Source organism: Castor canadensis, chromosome 15 (assembly GCF_047511655.1).
Source record: "Castor canadensis chromosome 15, mCasCan1.hap1v2, whole genome shotgun sequence".
Taxonomy (NCBI): Eukaryota; Metazoa; Chordata; class Mammalia; order Rodentia; family Castoridae; genus Castor; species Castor canadensis.
Genome location: NC_133400.1, coordinates 71794198 through 71815151, shown reverse-complemented (window position 1 = coordinate 71815151; position 20954 = coordinate 71794198). Strand labels below are relative to the sequence as shown.

The window sequence follows — 20954 nt, the reverse complement described above, 5'->3', positions numbered from 1 at the left end:
AGAAAAGGAATGACATTTCAGCCTGTTCAACATCTGCCCTGTCCTGCTCTCCAAGACCTTGTATTGCATCTTCCTAAAATTTCCCTTCGAGAAAGATATATATATATATATATATATATAAATTATTATTAGGATGGGAATGACTGTGTGCCTTGAAATAGCTGTTTAATGACAATGAAGTTTAAAAAAGAGGTCGGGGGGGAGGTTGAAAACCCAAACTATCTTCATGGGTTTTCTTGGTGAACTAACTGTCCAGTTGCTGTTCAGTTCTCAAGAAGCTTTTTAATTCACACCAACTCAGTAGCTTTAGAATTGTTTTATACCAGTAGAGGAAATGGGGTTAGTTGTGTAAAAGTTCTAGAATTGAGTGATTAATTATAAAGTCTTGCCATTGTTCCTAAAATGTTTCTAAATTCAAATTCAATTTCTGGTTTCTTTCTCCAGATCCTAATGTTCATGTCAATAACTCCATTTTTCTTGTTGTGTGCTACAGGTCTAAGGCCACAGCTGCAGCCTGCACATGCATTCTGTGCTTGGTGTCTGAATGTTATTAAGCATTGTTTTTCAAGCTTTGCTAAAGGTAGGTGATAAAGCTGACAAGTTCTCTGGCGTTGCCAGAGCATAAGTGCCAAGTTGTGACAGATGAGTGAGGGTGAATGTTATTCATGCCATATTGATTTTTATTGCATTATAAAAGATAATTGTTTTGAAATGGGAAAATCCAGAGATGTATAAGCTTTCAAAGATAACTTCTTTATGAATGTGTTGATGTGATGGCTAGCATGTGAAAAATTACTCTCATCTGTCTTGGTCCTTTTTTATTATTATTGTTGGGAGCAAATGCAAAAATAAAGATTCAGTTTGGTAATCTTGAATATGAGCTATATATATGCATATATATAAAGATTGTGTATATATTTGTATATTTATATTGTATATGTATATTATATATAATCTATTAGCAAATTTTGGTCACATAATATAAAAGCATAACATCATCTTGAACTTCTCTTTCAACTATATCTTAATATTTTGTGCCTATATTCTTTGAAAAGTAACTTGTATCTATCAATACAAAATGTTTGAAGGCCCATTAGTTGCTGCTTAATGATTTGATAAGTACTTGACAGCCTGAATATACCTCAGAATGTATAGTTTTTGGGTGAATTATATAAAATTTTGATCTAAAATGTTTATCATTTAAACAATTTCTGAAGCCATTTCCAACTTTTTTTTAACAAATAAGGATTCCTTTAGTTTTGTTTATGAATTGATAGTTTGAAAGATGATTTCTAGCAAACAAATTCCCTTTCTCTGGCAATAGAAAATGGTTATCCATTAGAAGTAAATTGGCAATTTTCACCAGACTTTCAAATCAATTCATAAAAAATGATTTATCAATTTAGGGACACACTGGGAGTCAGGAACCTCAGTTTTGGAAAGAGAGAGAGCGAGAGAGAGAGAGAATACACATATATGAGTATGTATATACATGTATAAAACCTACACACACATATATGTACACATATATACATACTTTGATCCTCTTCACCCTCTCCATTCTCCCTCTTCCTGCTAATCCTTCCTGACAGTCCCCCTTTTACACTCCACTTATGTCCCATTATCACTTATGCCTATACCTTAGAAATATCAAACACCAGGAATTTCTGTGTCATCCTTGTGCAGGGGCCACACTAATCTTCTGCACAGTTCCAATTTTAGTATATGTGCTGCTTAAGTGAGCACAAGTTTTTGAGTTCTGACCCTGGAAATATCCTTTCTCATTTAATCATCATCATCACTTTAGGAATAATTTCTACTCTGGAGAAACAGGCAACACTTTTTTGAGCTCAGCTTATCTCACTCAACGTTACGATCTCCAGTTCCATCCATTTTTTCCTGCAAAAAACTCCTATAATTTCATTCTTCTTTACTGCTGGATAATATTCCACCTTGTATGTATGCCACATTTTGTTTATCGGCTGTTGGGCATCTAGGCTGAGTCCACAGGTTGGCTATTGTGAGTGGTGCTGCAGTAGACATGGAGGTACAGGTATCTCTCTTGTATGTTTCTTTATACTCCTTCAGGTATATGCTGGAGTGGTATAGCAGGGTCATAGGTAGATCTATTTTTATTTTTTGATTGACGCCTAAAGTGATTTCCATAAACAGTGTATGAGGCTTCCATTTCCCCTGCATCCTCACCAGCATTTGTTGTTTGTTTTCTTGATTATAGCAATTTTAACTGGGATGAGATGGGATCTCAGTGTAGTTTTGATTTGCACTTCCTTTACGGCTAAGAATGTTGAACATTTCTTCATGTATTTATTAGCCATTTGTACTTCTGAGAACTGTGTGTTCAATTCATTTGCCCATTGGATTACTTGTTCTTTGGGTGTTTAATTTTTTGAGCTCTTGGTATATTCTGAATATTAATTCTTTATCCATTCAATAGCTGGCAATGATTTTATTCTGGTAGCTGTTTTCTTTTGATGTGCAGAAGCTTTTTAATTTGGTGTAGTCCCACATGTCAATTCTTCTTACTTCCTCTTCAGTTGGAGTCCTATTCAGAAAGTAATTGCCTATGCTTATGCCTTAAAAATATTGAACACAAGGATTGATACTTGTGTATCATCCTTGTACAGGGGCCATGCTCTGTATGGTTCTAGTTTTAGTATATGTGCTGCTGAAGTGAGTACAAATTTGCAATTTCTGACTCTGGAAATATTCCTTACTAATTTCAACAGTTAACTGTGTGGCCCAACTTTCATTCCTGAAAAAAAAGAGAGTAATCCTATTGATTCTTGAATTGTTTCATGGTATCTTTTGTAGTATCCATTTGTATAGTTTTAAAATGTATCTAATTGTTGATTTCACTTAATTGCACTTCAGTCATATGTGCTCAGAAATATTCATTTTTTTTTGTTAAAGGGTTCCACATCCAGTATGCCCATTAAATTTTCCTTGTTAATTATGTTATTTAAAATTTATTTATTCTTTTAAAAATCCTGCTCTTTTAATAAAAAATTACTAAGAGTTCTATTAAAATTTTCCAATTAAATTATGAATGTCTCCATTTTCCCTTATTTCTTCCTGTTTTTGTATACTTGGGGGCTCTGGTTTGAGCTTTTATGTTTTCTTGGTGAATTAAGTCTTTGGGTATTATGTAGTGATCCTTTTTGCCCTTAATAAATCCTCTTACTTTACAATATATTTTTTCAGGTGTTGAGCTAGCCACCTCACTTTCTTTTGTTTAGTATTTACATGGCACCATTATTTTACTTCCAGTATTCTTTTTTCTAGGCTTTATGTGGATCTCCTGAAGATAGACTACTACTGTCAATGTCTTTCCTTTCACTGCTGAGAGGGGTCCATGAACAATTATTGTGATTATATTATATTTTTATAATTATGCCCAATGAGTTATTTTATGCTGCCTTTCCTATGTTTTATTTATTCTCCTTTCATAAGTTTGATTGAGGTTTTTAAAACAGTTTTTCTTTTCTTATTTTGGTAGCTAAACATGTTATTTTGAGAGTCTAGTGTTTAGTATGGGTTCTACCTGTATATCATAATGTCTGAAGTTATTTCTAACTGCCTCCTGAATGACACAAAGAACTTTGAACATTTTAAATTTTATCACTTCTCCACTTTTCATGATCACTGTTCAGTACTGAAGCCCAACATAACCATTTTTGTTTCTAATAGTCAGTGTTAGCTTAGCAGATGCTTAATCATTTCTGTGGTATTGGTAATTTAGACCTTCCTTGTGGGGTTATTGTCAGTCTTTATTTTTAATTTTTATTAGGATATATTCATTGTACAGGGGGGATTCATTGTGACAATTTCAAAGAGGTTCACATTGTACATTGGTTAGATTGTCCCCATCCTCTCCCCCATTACTGACAATCTTAAAGTATATCCTTTACAAGTGCACTTTCTCAGGTGGGCTTAAAGTCTATTTTGTCTGATATTAGTATTGCTAACCCATACTAATTTGGTTTTGTTGATGTTTTCATAGAATATATTTTACTTTCAAACTATTTCTGTCCTTAGACCTAAACCGTGTTTCTTATTAGTCAGCATATAACTGAATTAAGTCCCTCCCCCGCAATTCTGCTAATCTCTGACTTTATATTGGAGAGTTTAGTCCTTCTATATTAAAAACATTGGTAGGGAAGGACTTACTATTGCCTTTAAAAATGTTATCTATGTTATAGCTCTTTTTGTCACTCATTGCTCCAGTCTGCCATCCTTTGTGTTTAGTGGATGCTAAGGTTTAAATATGAAATGCCCGCCCCTACCCAGGCTCATGTGTTCAAAGCTTGGTTCCAGCTGGTGGTGCTGTCTTGGGACCTACCACCAGTAGGTCACTGGGACATGTCCTTGGAGGCTAGGTCTTGCCCTGGCCTCTTCCAGTCTCTCACTGCTTCTTGTCTGCCATCAAGATGAGCTGGCTTGTTTCACCATATTCTCTCTGCCTTCATGTCAGCCTCGTCTCAGGGTCACAGCACTGGAATCAGTTGACCATGGACTGAAACCCTGGAGACCACACTCCAAAAGAAGTCTTTCCTGCCTTAAGTTGTTTTCATCAGGTATTTTTTTTACAGTGGCCACCAAGCTAACTGGATTTTTTATAATGACATGTTTTGATTTAATTCTCATTTCATTTTGTGTATATTTTACAGGTATTTGCTTTGTGGTTATCTAAGGTTGTAATGATTTTATTTGTTTATTTACTTTTGTGGTACTGGGGCTTGAATTCAGGACCTTGTGCTAGTACTCTACCAGTTGAGGCACACCTCCAGCCATTTTGCTTTTTAGTATTTTTCAGGTAAGGTCTTGTGTTTTTTGCCCTGGCCAACCTCAAACCTTGATCCTCCTACCTTTGCCCCCTGTGTAGCTAGGACAACCAGCATATGCCACCACACCCAGCCTGTTTTTGAGTCAGGGTCTTGGTCACCTTTTGCCTAGGCTGTCTTCCAACCTCAGTCCTCCTGAGCAGCTAGGATTACAAGTGTGTGCCACCACACCAGCTATAATTTATTTTAAACTTACACCATCTTAATTCAATTGCACATAAAAACTCTATCCCTTTATTGTTCAATCCCCAAATTTTATATTAAATATATTAGCATAGTTTTATTATTATTTTTATTTCAAATTCTTTAGAAGATAAAAAAAGGTGGAATTACAAACTAAAATTATAATAATGCTAAATTTTATATTTGTCCATGTAATTGCTTGTACTGGACAACTTTAGACTTTCATATGGCTTCATGCTACTTTCTAATACCCTTTTTTTTCAACTTAATTGTCTTCTTTTAATATTTCTTTTTTTTTTTTATGGGGCTGGCATTTGAATTCAGGTCTTCTCAATTGCAAAGTAGGCACACTACTGCTTGAGCCACTCCTCTAGTTCATTTTGCTCTGGTTACTTTTAGAGATGGGATCTCATTAACTATGTGCCCAGGTTGGTCTTGAACTGTGATTCCCTCTATCTCAGCCTCCAAAGTTGCTATGATGATAGGTGTGAGAAATGCTTTTTTTAAGCATTTCTAATGGGAAAAATATAATGATAATGAATTCCCTTCATTTTTGTGTATCTGGGACTAGCTTAATTTCTCTCTCGTTTTTGGAGGACATATAAAATTCCTAGCTGAAACATTTTCTTCCAATCCTTTAAATATTTTAACCCATTGCCTTTTGGTTTGCAATATTTCTTTCTTTTTTTTTTGGTGGAGAAATCCACTGATAAATTCATTGTGCATCCTTTGTAGGTGATGAGTTGCTTTTCTCTTGCTACTTTCAGAATTTTTTCTTTGTCTTTTTACATCTTGATAATAATATGCCTTGATATGAGTTTCTTTGGGTTAACTTTGAAGTTCATCAAATCCCTGAATTTATAGATTTCTGTCTTTCCTTAAATTGCAGGTTTTAGCTATTATTTCTTATTAGCTCTCTTCCCCTTTCTCTGTCTTTTCTCCTTCTTGAACTCTCATAAACACATACATTATTCTTGTTGATGATATTCTATCAACCATAGTCCCTAAGGGTCTGTTCACTTTTCTTCATTCTGTTTTCTTATTTCTCCTCAGATAATTTCAAATGACTTTTCTTCAAGTTCATTGGTTCTTTGGTGTGCTTAAGTTTACTATTGAACTCTTTTGGTGAAATTTTCAGTTCAGTTATTTTTCATGTTCAGAATTCCTATCTGGTTCTACTTGATAAATCTACCTAACTATAAACTCTATTTGATCATAGACATTTTCATGTGTTCCTTCTATTTCTATTCTCTGAAGAAAATGCGTTAAGATGACATTGTGTCTTTCTTCAACATTTGGCAGAATTTATTGTTGAAACTATTTGAAATTTTTCTGCTTGTTTTTTTAATTCACATATATTCAGTCATGAACAGATATTTATGGGATATCTTCTTTGTGCCAAGCATAGTTTAAACATTTTGGGGATATTGGAGAACAAATTGGATAGAAAGTTTAGCTTTTGTGAGTGTTCCATTCTAATAATCAAGAAAAATAGTAAATAAAACAATAACAGGAAGTTATGTGTATGTGTGTGTGTGTGTGTGTGTGTGTCAGGAGGTTCTAAGTGCTGTCAAACAGAGCAGGGTAAGGGAGATGAGGAGCTGGGAGTCAGACTGGGGTAGGGGAGGAGAGCAGGTTGCAATTTTAAGTAGGATGGCCAGACTACTTGTTGGGAAGGTGATGGCTGATAAAAGATCTGAAAGAAGTGAGGAAGTGAACCATGTGGATAGCAGGAGAAGTAACATTCCAGGCAGAGGAAGCAGACAACCCCAGTTAGGGATCAGCCTTGTTACATTTTAGAATGAACAGGAAGGCTGCTTGGTTATTTTATAAGAAGAATCAAGAGCAAAAGCACGCAGAATAATTGCTGAGATGAGTGTTAAAATCTTATAGTAACATACTTTTCTCATTATACTGTGGTCTTCTATCTTGGAAAAAAAGAACTTTAAAAGTTCAATATATAATAAATTAGCTTTAAAAAATGAGTCTTGGGCTGGGTTATAGCTCAGTGGCAGAGCAGTTGCCTAGCACACACAAGGCCTTAGGTTCCATTCCCAGCACTGCATGAAGAAAAAAAAAGCTTGAGTCTTCATTTTTAAAATGTCACCTTGGAATACATTTTCAGAATTATGGTAAATACACATATCAAGACATATTAAACATACATGTTGAAAATCATTCTTCGGTTTATATGATCATATAACTAAGAATTTAATTATATAATTAAGACCTTAATTATGTGTTTTTAATTTTATGGGCTGGATAATTATTTTTTATTCTGAGTACTAAAGAATTAGACAAAATATATGAACCTTCATTGTTATGTAGAGTCAATGTACTGTAGCATTAAGTAATCAGTTGCTTACTAATTGTGATATTTTGTTTTATTCTTAAGCAATGAAACAAACATGTAGTTTAAGAGCCAGAAGATCTCTTTGGAGTTTAATTGTTGAAATTTCTTAATGTATAATTTTGAAGAAGTCATTTTAAATAACTTCATTTTACCTATTTGTTTTAAATGAGATTTGACTAGGTGTTTCCAAAGTGTTTGTGTTTTTGTCATTCTGTGGTCATTTTTTGGCATTTAAGAGCATTTACTTAAACTATGTCAACCTTCCTCCAAAACATGGAAGACACATGAGGCTATTGTTATATTATGAGGCATATGGTAAGAACAAAAAAGTCTAAATGCAAAAGATTCACCAAATGCCTAAACATTAAATCAAACTTCGGCAAAGATATAAGTGTTGTACAGAGTAACACAGCCAATAAGGAAATATATATATTTATACCATTTTACCATATCATGGTCCTCTCCCCATTCATTCTTCCCTTTGAAAGTGAGTTATAACCCTGTCCCAGTATTTTAAATATGTGATCTGCTGATTAACATTTATTTTTCTTAAGCTTTAGTACTACAGCTGTACAAATTACAATGGTAAAATATTTGAAATAGATATTGAGTTTATTGTTTTGCTGTGAGTATGAAACTACATCATCAAGAAATCCTAGCTGGTTACAATTTGACCAAGATGGTTCCACTGAAAAGACAGTAAGCGCCCTTGTTCACCACAGTCCATATGGGTAAATATCCATTTGCATTACCCTCATCAAGCTTACTGCAGATAATGTGCTAGGTTTTATTATATGAACAGTAAACAAGAGTTAGCCCAGCGTCTTGCCCAATACAATGTACAGTGAATAAGCACTACATACTCTATTCTAGACACTACATCAACACACCAGCTTTTAAATTTTTTGTGCCTGCTAGAGAGAAGAGCAAAGTGAGCATCCTAAAATATGGCTTATGGTGGAGGAGAAAAACTTCCTTGTGGTGTTCTTTCAATTATCTGTAACATCTCCACTGGATAGAATAATTGGTTCATTAAGAGACCAAACTACTGTAATTTTTTGCCTAGGTTGGTCATTGTTTTATAATACAGTGATTCACTGCTTTGAATATTTGTCTGATTGAGTATTGTTAAAGAGAAAATTCACATTTTAGACAAGTTTCTGCTCAGTTTTCGTGTCCAGTTCAAATACTGCTTATTCTCTGTGTCTTCTCCTAACCACTTCAGACTTGATGGCTTCTCTGCCTAATCTACCATCCTACTTTATGCACATTCCTGTTATCACTTTCCATAATATGCTACAGCCACATATTTACTAACCTAGTCATGGACTGTCTATCTCTGTATCCCCCCAAACTCATTAAAGCGCTTTGCAGATATTTGGTATTCAAGAGTTTTCATTGAATTTTCTTGCCCATGTATTGAAAAACCAACACTTAATTCCTAATAGTTAATATCTCAGAAATGAATGTTATGTTTAATAACACTATTGCTTGGAAGGCAATATTCCATTTAATGACTGTTTCTTCTGGCTGGAAACTTCTAGTTCAGAAATTTAACAAGATATAATTGGTCTCTTGGTCTGACACATTATATCCATGGCATAAATGCTTATTTGCATGACTCAGGCAGACAGATAAGAGGTAGTTATTTTGTTACTGATGTAAGAAGTAGTTATTTTGTTGCTGATTATGAAATTGTTAAAGAGGATGATTATTACTAATTACCTCTTTGCATTTGGGATCAAAGGCACAGATTTCATAAAGATTAAGTGTTCTAAGACCTGTTCAGAAGTGTGTTTTATGTAGTGATGTAATTTTTAGCAGGCATTCACAGCCATTTCCTAGATGATGTGCCCTTAAGTATAGTTAATCAGAATATGATCTTCATTTTGTTTTGGATTTCCATATTTTTTTCTGTTCTCCCTAATCCTTATTTCACTTCCTTACTTAAAAAAATCTTTTTTTAAAAGAACCATGTTTATGTATTTATTCAACAGCTGTATTTTAACATCTACTATGTGCCAGGAACAGAGATTTGTAAGCATCAAGATAGATAGGGTCTTTGCTGTCACAGTTGACACATAAGTAAACATTTATTCACTTAATAACATTTACTGACATGCTAGCCATTGCTCTGGAAATTATGGATAATAGTAAAAGTAAGAAAGTCCACACCTTCACGTAGCTTTTATTCTAATGGAAAAATAAGTAGGGAAGACTATCTTTATGCAGGTTGATCAGGAAAAGCCTTCCTAACAAAGTCCTATTTGTACTAAAAACTAAATGGTAAGAAGGAACCAAAGAGAACGACTGAGGCCAAACAGCAATTACCAAAGATAGGAATAAACACACTATGCTTGATGTATATTGGTTTGTAGTTTTTGAAGTGAGAAGACTGAGGAATTTTTTTATTGCATCCAGTTTTTCAGCTAATGATGTAAAAGCATCAGTTGTAAAGTTTTGTGGCAGAATGTGGGTAGCAAACAGGCAACATTTTGAGGAGAGATATTGTGAAGTAGAAACTCTACTGAAAAGGAAATAAACAAACCAGGGAAGTGCATAAGATTGCTAGACACTGTTGAGGACCTTCGTGTAAGTTTTTTAGTCAGCATGGTGTATGATTTCATGTACAGACACAGGTGTGAAGATAATGTAGGGTTTCACCACAGTTTGGGGGTGAAAGTGAGATATAAGAATGTTGAAGATGTTTATAATAATACAACCCATAATATTTATTCTGGGAAGGAAAAAATGAGCAGGGACTGAAGAAGATTGACAAGGAAAGTGGAGAATCGATAGACTGATGAAGTTAGTGTGATCAGACAATTGAATTTCATGGGCTAAAGTGGAATATGAATACATATCTATTAATAGATATCTGTGTATGTATGTGCATATGTACACAAACCCAATTGCAACCAAGTTTTTCACATTGGAAGGAATGTGCTTTTCTATAGATAACTGGGAAAATGTGCAGTCTACCAAGAGTGCCAAAAACATTTTCCTTTTAAGAAAATTCCTTCTTTCACATTTCAAAATTTTATAGGAATAGTTGGATACAGCATAGGAAGAACATGGAGGGCTAAGAGCATTGCTCGAAAAGCAAGAAGCTTGGATCTTACTCAATTACCTGTAAACTCTCCTCTATGAAGTCACCTGACCTCATTTATCATGTTTCCTCAATTCACTAATTATTTTGATTAATTAAGTGCCAGGTGCCAGGCATATAGTAATGATGTCAGATATCACTTAATGTGAGTGATATCAGATATTATAATCATATTATTTATGATTTGGTATACTAATGATATCAGCTGTTACAGATATTGATATCAAATAATTATGCTAATAACCTCATTGGCTATAATCTATTTCATTAATTAAAGAATCAATAATTAATCATTTTAGCACTGTGCCAGGTACTGGGCACACAGTATTGGTGTCAAATAGTAGACGTTGTGCTGTTGAAGCCAAGGTGGGAATGTAACTCAGATGGAGTGGGGAGTGATGGCATGTGGAGGAAGTGGCATGTAATCCAGAGTTTAAAGATAAGTGTTAGAATTTCACATAGGCACCACAGGCATAGGTGGGAGGGAGAATGAATATTAAAACCCTCAAACAAGAAAGAAACGACCTTATGGGACCAGAGTAGCTGTGTCATAACACGTGAAAGAGGAGCTGAGAAGTGATGCTAAGGAGGTTTTCATCCTAAAGGCAGTGGGGGTCCTATTATTAGGCTGTGCATTGGACTGTGTACAGAAGTAAAATAAAACCCTAGCATTTATAAAATGTAATATTTGTTTAAATGAGAAAATTGATTTTTTTGTTGCAATATTCAAGATTGAATCCAGAGTCTCTCAGTTGCTAGGTAAGTGCTCAAGTGCTCTACCACTTTAACCATACCACCAGTCATTTGCCTTTGCCTGGGCTGGCCTCTAAGTCTTGGTCCTCAAACTTCTGCCTCCCAAATATTTGGAATTACAGGGATGCACTGCCATGCCCTGCTAAGGAAATTAAATTTTAGTATTGCCCATGTTCTTCTAAAATACTTTGATTCATTGTAATACCTGAGTATAAAGAAGTAAATCAAAATAACACAAATATATGTGTCAATTTGAAAAGAATTAATAGCAATTAATTAATATTAAACAGCAAAATAATGCCCCACTTACAAAGCATTATTAAACTCATATTAATCTATTTGCAAAGGAGAAATTAAAGTTTTTTGTAACTCTGAAGTGTATTTTGTTGTGCTTGCAAATTTTCTTTCAAACCAGTGAAATTATTAGGTAATTTCCCATGGGTTTATGTTGCTATTTGATATTCTCAATCAAATGTGGATGAAACTGTGCTTTTTCTCTCCAGTGATTTAGACCTTTGAAATGTTTCCATTAATTGGGAAAACAATCATCTTTGATAACTTCCCCGATCCTTCTGATACATGGGAAATTACGGAAACTATTGGAAAAGGAACTTATGGGAAGGTCTTCAAAGTACTGAATAAAAAAAATGGCCAAAAAGCAGCAGTCAAAATTCTGGATCCAATTCATGTAAGTCACTTTGGCTTTTTTCCTCTCTTAATTAACTTTATTTTTATCTGTATTAAACAGTTAAGATAATCTACAAGCATCATATTGACTCACTCATGGCAGTCATGCCAAAACATTTGTAATTTGAAAAATATGTAAAAGTCTACTTGGTTTTCCTAGTTTATATGTTTTACCTATATGCTAAGGCACAAGTAAGTACTTGATAAATAAATTAATCAGTGCATAAATGCAGCTCCCATCAGCTTAGCACTTCATTCAGTATTATTTCAGATTTCAAAAAATACAAACTCCTAGACCTAGAAGTAACCCTAAAATGCCAACTTAACCAGATTCCTATTTTTTTCTGTATTTATTTAGATTCAGGCACAATTTCTCTTTTTCTTTCAGTGAAGAGAAATTAATTTTCAGATTTTCTTAAGTGTTTCCAAAGAAGAAATGGTATTGGTTTATAATAAATTTCCTCATTGTGAAAAATTGGATTTCCTGTTCAGTTCTGCTGGTTTTTGTTTTTAAGTGAGGCTCTAATACGGGTTCCCCCATTGCTTTTGGGGATAGAAGTTGTGATAATGAGAAATACAGAACCGTTCCTTATTACTAATACTGTGAGAAAAGTATCAAGATTCTGTTTTCTGAGAATAATTTTGACTCTGTGTTGTGTGTGCATGTGTGTGTGTGCACATGTGTGTATGCTGGGTATCAAAGTCAGAACCTCATGCATGTTAGACAAGTGCTATACCACTGTGCTACACCTCCTGCCCTGTTTTCTTAGAAGGAGAGTTGCTAGTATGGGAATATCTCTTTTTGTTTGTTTTGGTTTGATTTTGGTGTTTTTTGAGATACAGTCTCACTATGTAGCCCAGGCTGGCCTTTTGTCTTAACAGTCCTCCTGCGTCAATCTTATGGGTGCTGGGATTATACGTGTGCACCACCATGCCTGGCTAACTGTTGACTATCCTCAGTCTGCTGGAAATACCTATCTCTCCCATGGCACATGCAAGTGCCATAGTGAGCCCAGGAATCACATCTCTCCAAACTTTTACTGAGAGCCATGTCTTCAGTTACAAGACTTTTACATATATGGTGGCAGCATGGCATGATAGAAATGATAAGAAGAGGACATGGAAGTCTTCCATTCTTGTCACGCTCATCCAATAACAAACCATAGACGATGCAAAAGGTCTCTGCTTCTTTGTTCATCTTGAGGTTGCTCTTCTTTTGCAGTTATTTTTGCTAGGTCCATTACATCACAGTTGCATATTATTTGAGCTGAGGAGGAAGGAGGGGAGCTTTATTTTAAAGTAGTAATTTAGACATATACTGGAGTTAAAAATGAGCAGCATAGTGCCCAGGTTTAACTGATGTGGATTGTCTGCACGGTTCTCTTTCCACTTACATGGATGGAAGAGAGACGCAAGTCACCCTATACCAGAAGCAACCACACCTCTTTCTTTCCTCTGACCTTTGATATTAAGATTGAGGTTTGTGGCAGTAAGTAAAGGGACTTCAAGATCACCCCCATGTCTGGCTCCATGATTAGATTAGTTTATTTCTTCCATTCCCTGCCTTCTTATGAAGAAAAGTGGCTTGTAATATATATATATATATATATATATATATATATATATATATATATAGCCATTGTTCTTTCATAATGTACTCATGTATGATATACTTAGAAACATTTTAATTCATGTTTTACTATTGTTTTAGTGAAACTTTAACTACTGCATAGTAGTTTGTTGTCACAATACATACATGTTTTCCTAAGAATTACTTACTCTTCATTCATCATTTCATAAGTCAAACAAAAAAACATTAGCAGCCAAAAGATTATAATCTTAAATTAATTGCATCCACACATTTTACAAAGATTGACTATTTTTAAAATAAAGGAGTCTTATTATGATGTATATTTAGTTAGTGATTAAATGAACAGAATTAGAAGGCAGTAGGCTTGGAGTCTGGACCTGGATTTTATACTAAACATCTCTGACTCTGACTTCTCTGAGCTTTATTTTTTTACCTTTATTTCTTTCTATCACTGTGATTCCATGAGTCTGTAATAAAACAGCAGTCATTAACTGTCACTGTAAGGACACTATTAGTAAGTTTCTCTCTTATTTATTGCTTTGAGAATTGCCTCATGTGTATGTGATTTTCTAGAAACATGACTAAATGGTACTTCTGGTGAGTAGGTCTGTAGTTAACTAAAGGTTATATACCATTTCTTATAATTTAATTCTTTTTCACTTTTTTGAAAAAGTAGGAATTTGTTGCTTGCACAACTTGTTTTTGATAGCTTCCAAATATCCTTTCTAGTCCTAAAAGTTTTTATTTCAAATCAATGTCTTTGTCATTGTAACCAAGTCACTAATACATTGAATGCAAAATCACCTGCAGTTGTTATTAGATTTCATACAGAAACAGACTTTATTTATTCCTTTTTAATTCAACTAAATTAATATAACTTGTGGTGCATTTGACTAGCATGAAAATCATAATCTCTTCCCCTAATGTAGTGAGAAATTTCAATGCAAGTACTAAGCACAGAAAGACTATTATGATTTTGCTTTAGTAAAATTAAATTTGGTATCTGACAATCTAATATGTTTCATTGATATTAGTCATGTTTGCTCACAGTTTTCTTATTTTTTAAATTTCTTTAATTCATATGTGCATACAATGTTTGGGTCATTTCTCTCCCCTCTTATTATTTTTGAAACTAGGATATTGATGAAGAGATTGAAGCAGAGTATAACATCTTAAAAGCACTCTCTGACCACCCTAATGTGGTCAGATTCTATGGGATTTACTTTAAGAAGGATAAAATAAATGGAGATAAGCTATGGTTGGTGCTTGAGGTAAGTGTTTAGCATTCTTTATGTGGATGGAAATTTGCACTGTGGTCCTGGAAACATCATAAAACACTTGTAGTATGCCCTGACTGATCATGTCTTCAGTAGAATGCTGTGCCCATACTGGTCTTGTCTTATGATACACATCAGGGAATTAAAAATCTACAAAGACTACTGAAGATTAAAAAGAAATAAGTCCACAATCAAAGACTGAAGAAACTGAGATTCTTTGTTCTTGCAGAAAAACTACTTAAAAATAGATTTCACTATAATATTTGTTTATTCATCTATATTTTGTTCTACGTGTGACTGAAGTTCTGTGCCAGGTGCTAGAATATAAGAGGAAATTAATGTTAAGTGAGATTTTGTTAGCTGTGATTTTTCTGTCTTTATTGAATGATAATGACTTAAACTACAGAACCAAGTATTTACATTTATGGGAAAGAAAACTCACTAAAAATGCTGATAATGAAAAAGTTGCCAAAGGAAAGCTGTGGGATCTCCCTTTTCAAGTCCTCAGAGTAGGTTCCTTTGTGTTGTGGCAGTCCTCTCACAAGCAGGGTCATAAGGTGCCCTCCTATGGTAACTACCAGTTCTAGAATTCAAGTTTTTGGATTTTTCATCAAAAATTTTTATTCAAGTGAATAATCATTAAATATAATAAAAACTATTAGAAATTTTAATAGTTGCTTGTGTCAAATTCAGGAACAATCTTTATTTGACAATAACAGCATGTACATTGCTGTTCTCATTCTTATTTTTTCAGCATTTGTTTATTTCATTTCTTTTTTGAATGTTCTATTGGTTTTCCTGAAGAGGTACTATCTTAGTTTGTACTGCTGTAACAAGAAACCACTGACTAGGTAATTTATAAAAAACAGAAATTCACTTCTCTAATCTGGAGGTTGGGAAGGCTAAGATCACAGCACCAATAGGCTTGGTTGTCCATTGAGAACTGCATTCCACTTCCAAGATGGTATTTTAGTGTATCTTCCAGAGGAGAGGAATGCTGTGTGCTTATACAATGATGTAAGGAAGAAGGCAAGAGGACTTCTTTTGTAGGGGCTTTAATCCTATTTATGTGGGGGATCCCTAATGACCTAATCACCTCTTAGAGACCCCACTCCTTAAATACTGTCTAATCGGCCATTAAGTTTAAACATCTGAATTTTGGTAAGGACACATTCAAACCATGGGAAGCATAACTATGTATAAATTATATTTCTTCAAATTTTGTAGCTGCGTTTTTCTATTGTGACTTTAAAATGATTGTACAAATAACAGATGATCATAGTAGAAAATACTTGAAACTATAAGAACATTGTTCTTGCCTAGCATTGTGGCTCAAGCCTGTAATTCTAGCTATTCAGGAGGCAGAAATCAAGAGAATCGTGGTTTGAGGCCAGAGGGAGCAAAAACGTTGTGAGACCCCCATTTCAACCAAAGGTTGGGTGCAGTGGTGGCACCCTTCATCTCCAGCTATGCAGAAAACACAAACAGAAGGATCAGGTGAAAGCCATCCTGGGCACTAAGCAATACCCTATCTCAAAAATGACTAACACAAAAAGGACTGGTGTATTGACTCAAGTGATAAAGTGTCTGCCTTGCAAGTTCAAGGCTCTCAGTTCAACCCCTAGTACCACCAATGTAAAAATCTCACCATTCTTAGCACTTGACATGCTTATTTCCATTTTCGTATATTTTAAATGGTTGATAATATCACTCATGATATTATTCCATTTCATTGCCTAATATAATTTCAAATACACTTAATTATTCCATTTCATTGCCTAATATAATTTCAAATATACTTAATTATTTTTATCTTTTTCAAAGTAAATGTTTTCACTTGGCTAATAAGAAGCAGAAATTATCAACATGGATTGAACTAGAGGTCATTAAATTAAGAGAAATAATCTGGGCACAGAAAGAAAAGTACTGCAGGATCCCACTCATATGTGCAATGTAAAAAAGCTGATCTTATAGTCTCTACTAATGGTAGTTACCAGAGGCTGAGGAAAGTAGTGGGAGGGAGAGGTGGGGAAAGGTTGACCAATGGGTAGTAAGATACAAATAGGTATGCTCTTGTATGCTGGGATAACTATAGATAGCAATTTTATACAGTAAACCCTCTTATTTGTGGATTTATTACAAGTGGCTTTGGCCAAGCATGTGTCAAAAATAAGAAATAAAAAACTAAAAGAAATTTAAAAAACAGAAATTTTAAATTCCTGCACACATCCACAGCTGAGTTGATACGGAGAAGCTCTCAGTTCTGCACAACCAGCAGTTGTATTTAAATCTTTTCATGATCTTCTGTTTCCCTGCCTTTAATTTTCTTGAAATTTGCCATCCAAAAATCAAATGATGCCCAAAAAAGCAAGGTTCAATTTAATGTGCATAATTAAAATGATCAAGCAAAAACTTTAGATTTTTTGAAAGGTGACATGTCTTTAGAAGAAGTGTTAGGCATTCTGGGAAAATGATTTGATCATCCGTAGTATTGACGTCTGTGTATTATGAGCTTTGCTGGTTTTTTCCTCCACAGAGGACCACACATGCACAGATACCAAAAATCTTCTCTACTGTGCATCTCAAAAAGCTAGAGGAAGGATTTTGAATGTCTCTATAAAGCATAAATATTTGAGGAGGAGCTTTGTTTACCCTGGTAAAATAGTACATAATGTACACATGCATTGAAACATCACATGGATACCACATTAATACGTATAATTTCTGTTTTTATGAATCAGCTAAAATTAATTTAATTTAAATTCAAAAGGAAGCTGAGTGCTGTGGTGTCCCTATAGTACCGCTTACTCAGGAAAGCCTCTGTAGGGCATCTCTTGAGCCCAAGGATTCAAGGCCAGCCTGGGCAACAGAATGAGACCCAATGCCAAAAACAAAAAACAAAGGAACAACAAAAAAAGGGCTGATAATATAAAGTAGTGAAAACGTAGCTTCAACTTACTGGTGCCTCATTCTGAAAGGTCTGTGTTCTTGATATATTGTGTTTGCTAAACCTGAAAAATTGTGGTGAGCCTCACAACTGTCTGATTTAATAACCCATACTCTTAATTTTGTGGAGTGTATGTTGCACTTCTGGAATCCTATGTCTCCCGTCCCTGTCTGAAGGTCTGCCATGTATTTTACTTTTTTTATTTCTGTCTGCTGCTCACCTGGAATTTACTGCTTCCTGAGTCCCTTGGCCACCTTTTTCCAGGTTTACCTCTCTGTTTTGCACACCACATGGTAGTGTGTCCCTTACATCCATTATCCAGTCTGCTAATGTCACTCAACTTAAACCCTTCTAGTTCAGTTTCTATATGGAACACGACTCCCAGTCTCTTACCAAGAGTGTAAAATGTACCCAGGCTAGCACCTGGATGTGGATATTGTGTGTAAGGGATAAGAAGGTGTCCAGTGTTTGGATTAGAGACTTCTGGATGATCCTTTGTTTCTTGTCCATCTTCATTCTCTAACTGCCTGAGTTAAGTTGGTCTGGTGATCTCCACAGAGCCTCAGCAAGCACTTTAGTTCAGGGCTTCCTCAGTTTCACTAAATCAGTTACCACTCACTCATCTGATTCCATATTGTAAAATTTTATGGAAATTTCCTGCCCACTCCTCTCCCTTTTTCTATCTACTTTTTCTTTGTGTTTATGCTTTTTTTATTCCTTTGCTAGCATTTAAATGGAGATAAATGAGAGGAATGGATAAATGAGAGAAAATAACTTTATGTCTCATTTGCAACCTTTTATTGTACTATAGAGCCTTCCAAAGTGTAAAATAGTTTTTTTCAAGAATCTTCTCATAATCTGAAGCTGTATATTTTATTATTTTACAAAGTTTTAAAAAATTTAAATAACCATGTATATGTCCTTTCAAATTATATAATTACTACAACAACAGAAATATACCCAAACACACATCAGGGCCACAAAACCCAGCATGCCCCACACTGCTTCCCCCACTCACCCACCCCACTTCCTGCCTCCCCATTTAGTGCCACCCTAGCCACCTCCTCAAATTTCTATAGCTAGCCTAACAAATGTTAACCCCTCAACTCCCACTGCTTATAGAGATTACCACCAAGGGGTTTTCTATGTAACATATAAACTACTGGTTATCTATTGAAATTTTGAATTAGTTATTGCTAAATTACACCTCCAGACCAGGAACAGAAATAACACACCAACCTAGCTAACAATAAGACAGCCAAAATATAAAAAGTAAATCACAGGAAAGAAAACAGTTGACTGAAAACACCAACTAGCTTATCAAGAACATAGTTGCACAGTACCAAGTGGAGCAATGGGAAGAAGAATTTAATACAGGGTTCAGAGGAAATGAAGAAAATGGATACCCATTCCTGACCCTAACCAACCAAAGATAAATGACACCAAGGAACCCAGCAATGCCCTCAAAAACACTCTCACAAAAGCAATCTTGCAAGTAATCACTGATAATTTTATAGAGAAGATCTTAGACGTGGTTAACCAAAATGTATAAGATGCACTCAAGAAATTTCAAGACACCAAAAATAAAGAATATAAGAAGACACAGAAACAAATAAATAAACTCAGAGGAGCCCTAAATAAACACCAAAGTGAAACAGAGGGCACTATAAACAGAGAGATAAATGAATTAAAGACAAAACTAAAAATTATTAAAGAGGAAATGACCCATGATATGGAAAACCTCAGAAAAAAGAATCAAACAGAAACACAAAACACAGTGGAAGGCCACTCCACCAAACTAGAATAAGTGGAAGACAGAATCTCAGAACTCAAAGATAAAATAGAAATTAAAGAAAAAAACTGAAGAACTGTTAGTCACAACTCAAGACCTGTGAAAGGAATATGCATGTACTCACCAATTCCATCAAAAGACCAAACCTGAGAATCATGGGCATTGAAGAAGGAAAAGAGGTCCAAGCAAAAGGGATTTATAATATATTCAATAAAGTAATAACAGAAAATTTCTCAAATGTCAAGAAAGTTGTGCCTATTCAAGTACAGGAAGCCTCCAGGACACCAAACAGACTTGACCAAAATAGAACCTCCCCACAGCATATTATCATTAAAACAACAAGCACAGAGAATAGAGAAAGAATATTGAAATCTGTAAGAGAGAAAAAACAAATAACATATAAAAGTAAACCCATCAAAATCACAGCAGATTTCTAAATGGAAACCTTAAAAGCAGCAAGGGCATGGAGTGAGGTATTCCAGGCACTGAATGAAAATAACTTCAACCTTAAGATACTCTACCTAGCAAAACTATCATTCAAAATAGATGGAGCAATAAAATTTTCCACTATAAGCAGAAACTAAAACAATATATGATCATCAATCCCCTACCACAAATGAATCTCCAAAGAATTCTGCACACAAAAGATGAAAGCAAACAAAAAAGAAAAGACAAGGAATCAGAGAGTAGCATTGATTCAACTGCACACACTTAAATCCTTAAACAACAAAAACAATTAAATGGCAGAATCACCACATACCTATCAATATTAATACTGAATGTCAACTGACTCAACTCCCTCATCAAAAGACACCATTTGGCAAACTGGATTAAAAAGGAAGATCTAACAATCTGTTGTTTACTGGAGACCCATCTCATTGACAAAAACAAACACTGGCTTAGAGTGAAAGGCTGGAAGAAGATTTACCAAGCCAGTGGCCCCGGAAAACAGGCAAGAGTAGCAATACTTATCTCAGACAATGTAGACTTCAAACTTACATTGATCAAATGAGATAAAGAAGGACACTTCACACTAATAAAAGGGGAAATAGAACAAAAGGAAATAACAATTATCAACCTTATATGCACCCAATGTCAGTGTACCCAATTTCATCAGACATACTCTAAAGGACTTAAAAGCACATATAAACTCCAACACAGTGGTAGTGGGAGACTTCAATACCCCCCATCACCAATAGATAAGTTATCCAAACAAAAAACAATAAAGAAATTCTAGAACTAAATCACGCCGTAGATCAAATGGCCCTAGCTGATGTCTACAGAATATTTCATCAAACTTCTGCACAATATACATTCTTCTCAGCAGCCATAGAACTTTCTCCACAATTGATTGGTGAGACAAAGCAATATAGGACAATTGAAATAATCCCCTGTATTCT

General features: G+C 34.7%; 1 protein-coding gene and 2 non-coding genes across 3 annotated transcripts in view; 1 reads left to right on the top strand and 2 right to left on the bottom strand.

Moving 5' to 3' along the window:
• Positions 1 to 205: 205 nt before the first annotated feature.
• Myo3a (myosin IIIA) overlaps positions 206 to 20954 on the top strand; it is a 205286-nt gene continuing 184537 nt past the window's right edge. The window contains exons 1-3 of the mRNA XM_074056480.1: positions 206 to 580; positions 11764 to 11948; positions 14675 to 14809. Of these exons, the coding sequence (XP_073912581.1) occupies positions 11781 to 11948; positions 14675 to 14809 (303 nt within the window). The 5' untranslated portion in view covers positions 206 to 580; positions 11764 to 11780. The remainder of the gene's footprint in view (positions 581 to 11763; positions 11949 to 14674; positions 14810 to 20954) is intronic.
• LOC141417662 (U6 spliceosomal RNA) lies at positions 1644 to 1746 on the bottom strand. The gene has a single exon (XR_012442311.1). It is a non-coding gene; the product is annotated as a U6 spliceosomal RNA (small nuclear RNA).
• LOC141417664 (U6 spliceosomal RNA) lies at positions 2598 to 2699 on the bottom strand. The gene has a single exon (XR_012442313.1). It is a non-coding gene; the product is annotated as a U6 spliceosomal RNA (small nuclear RNA).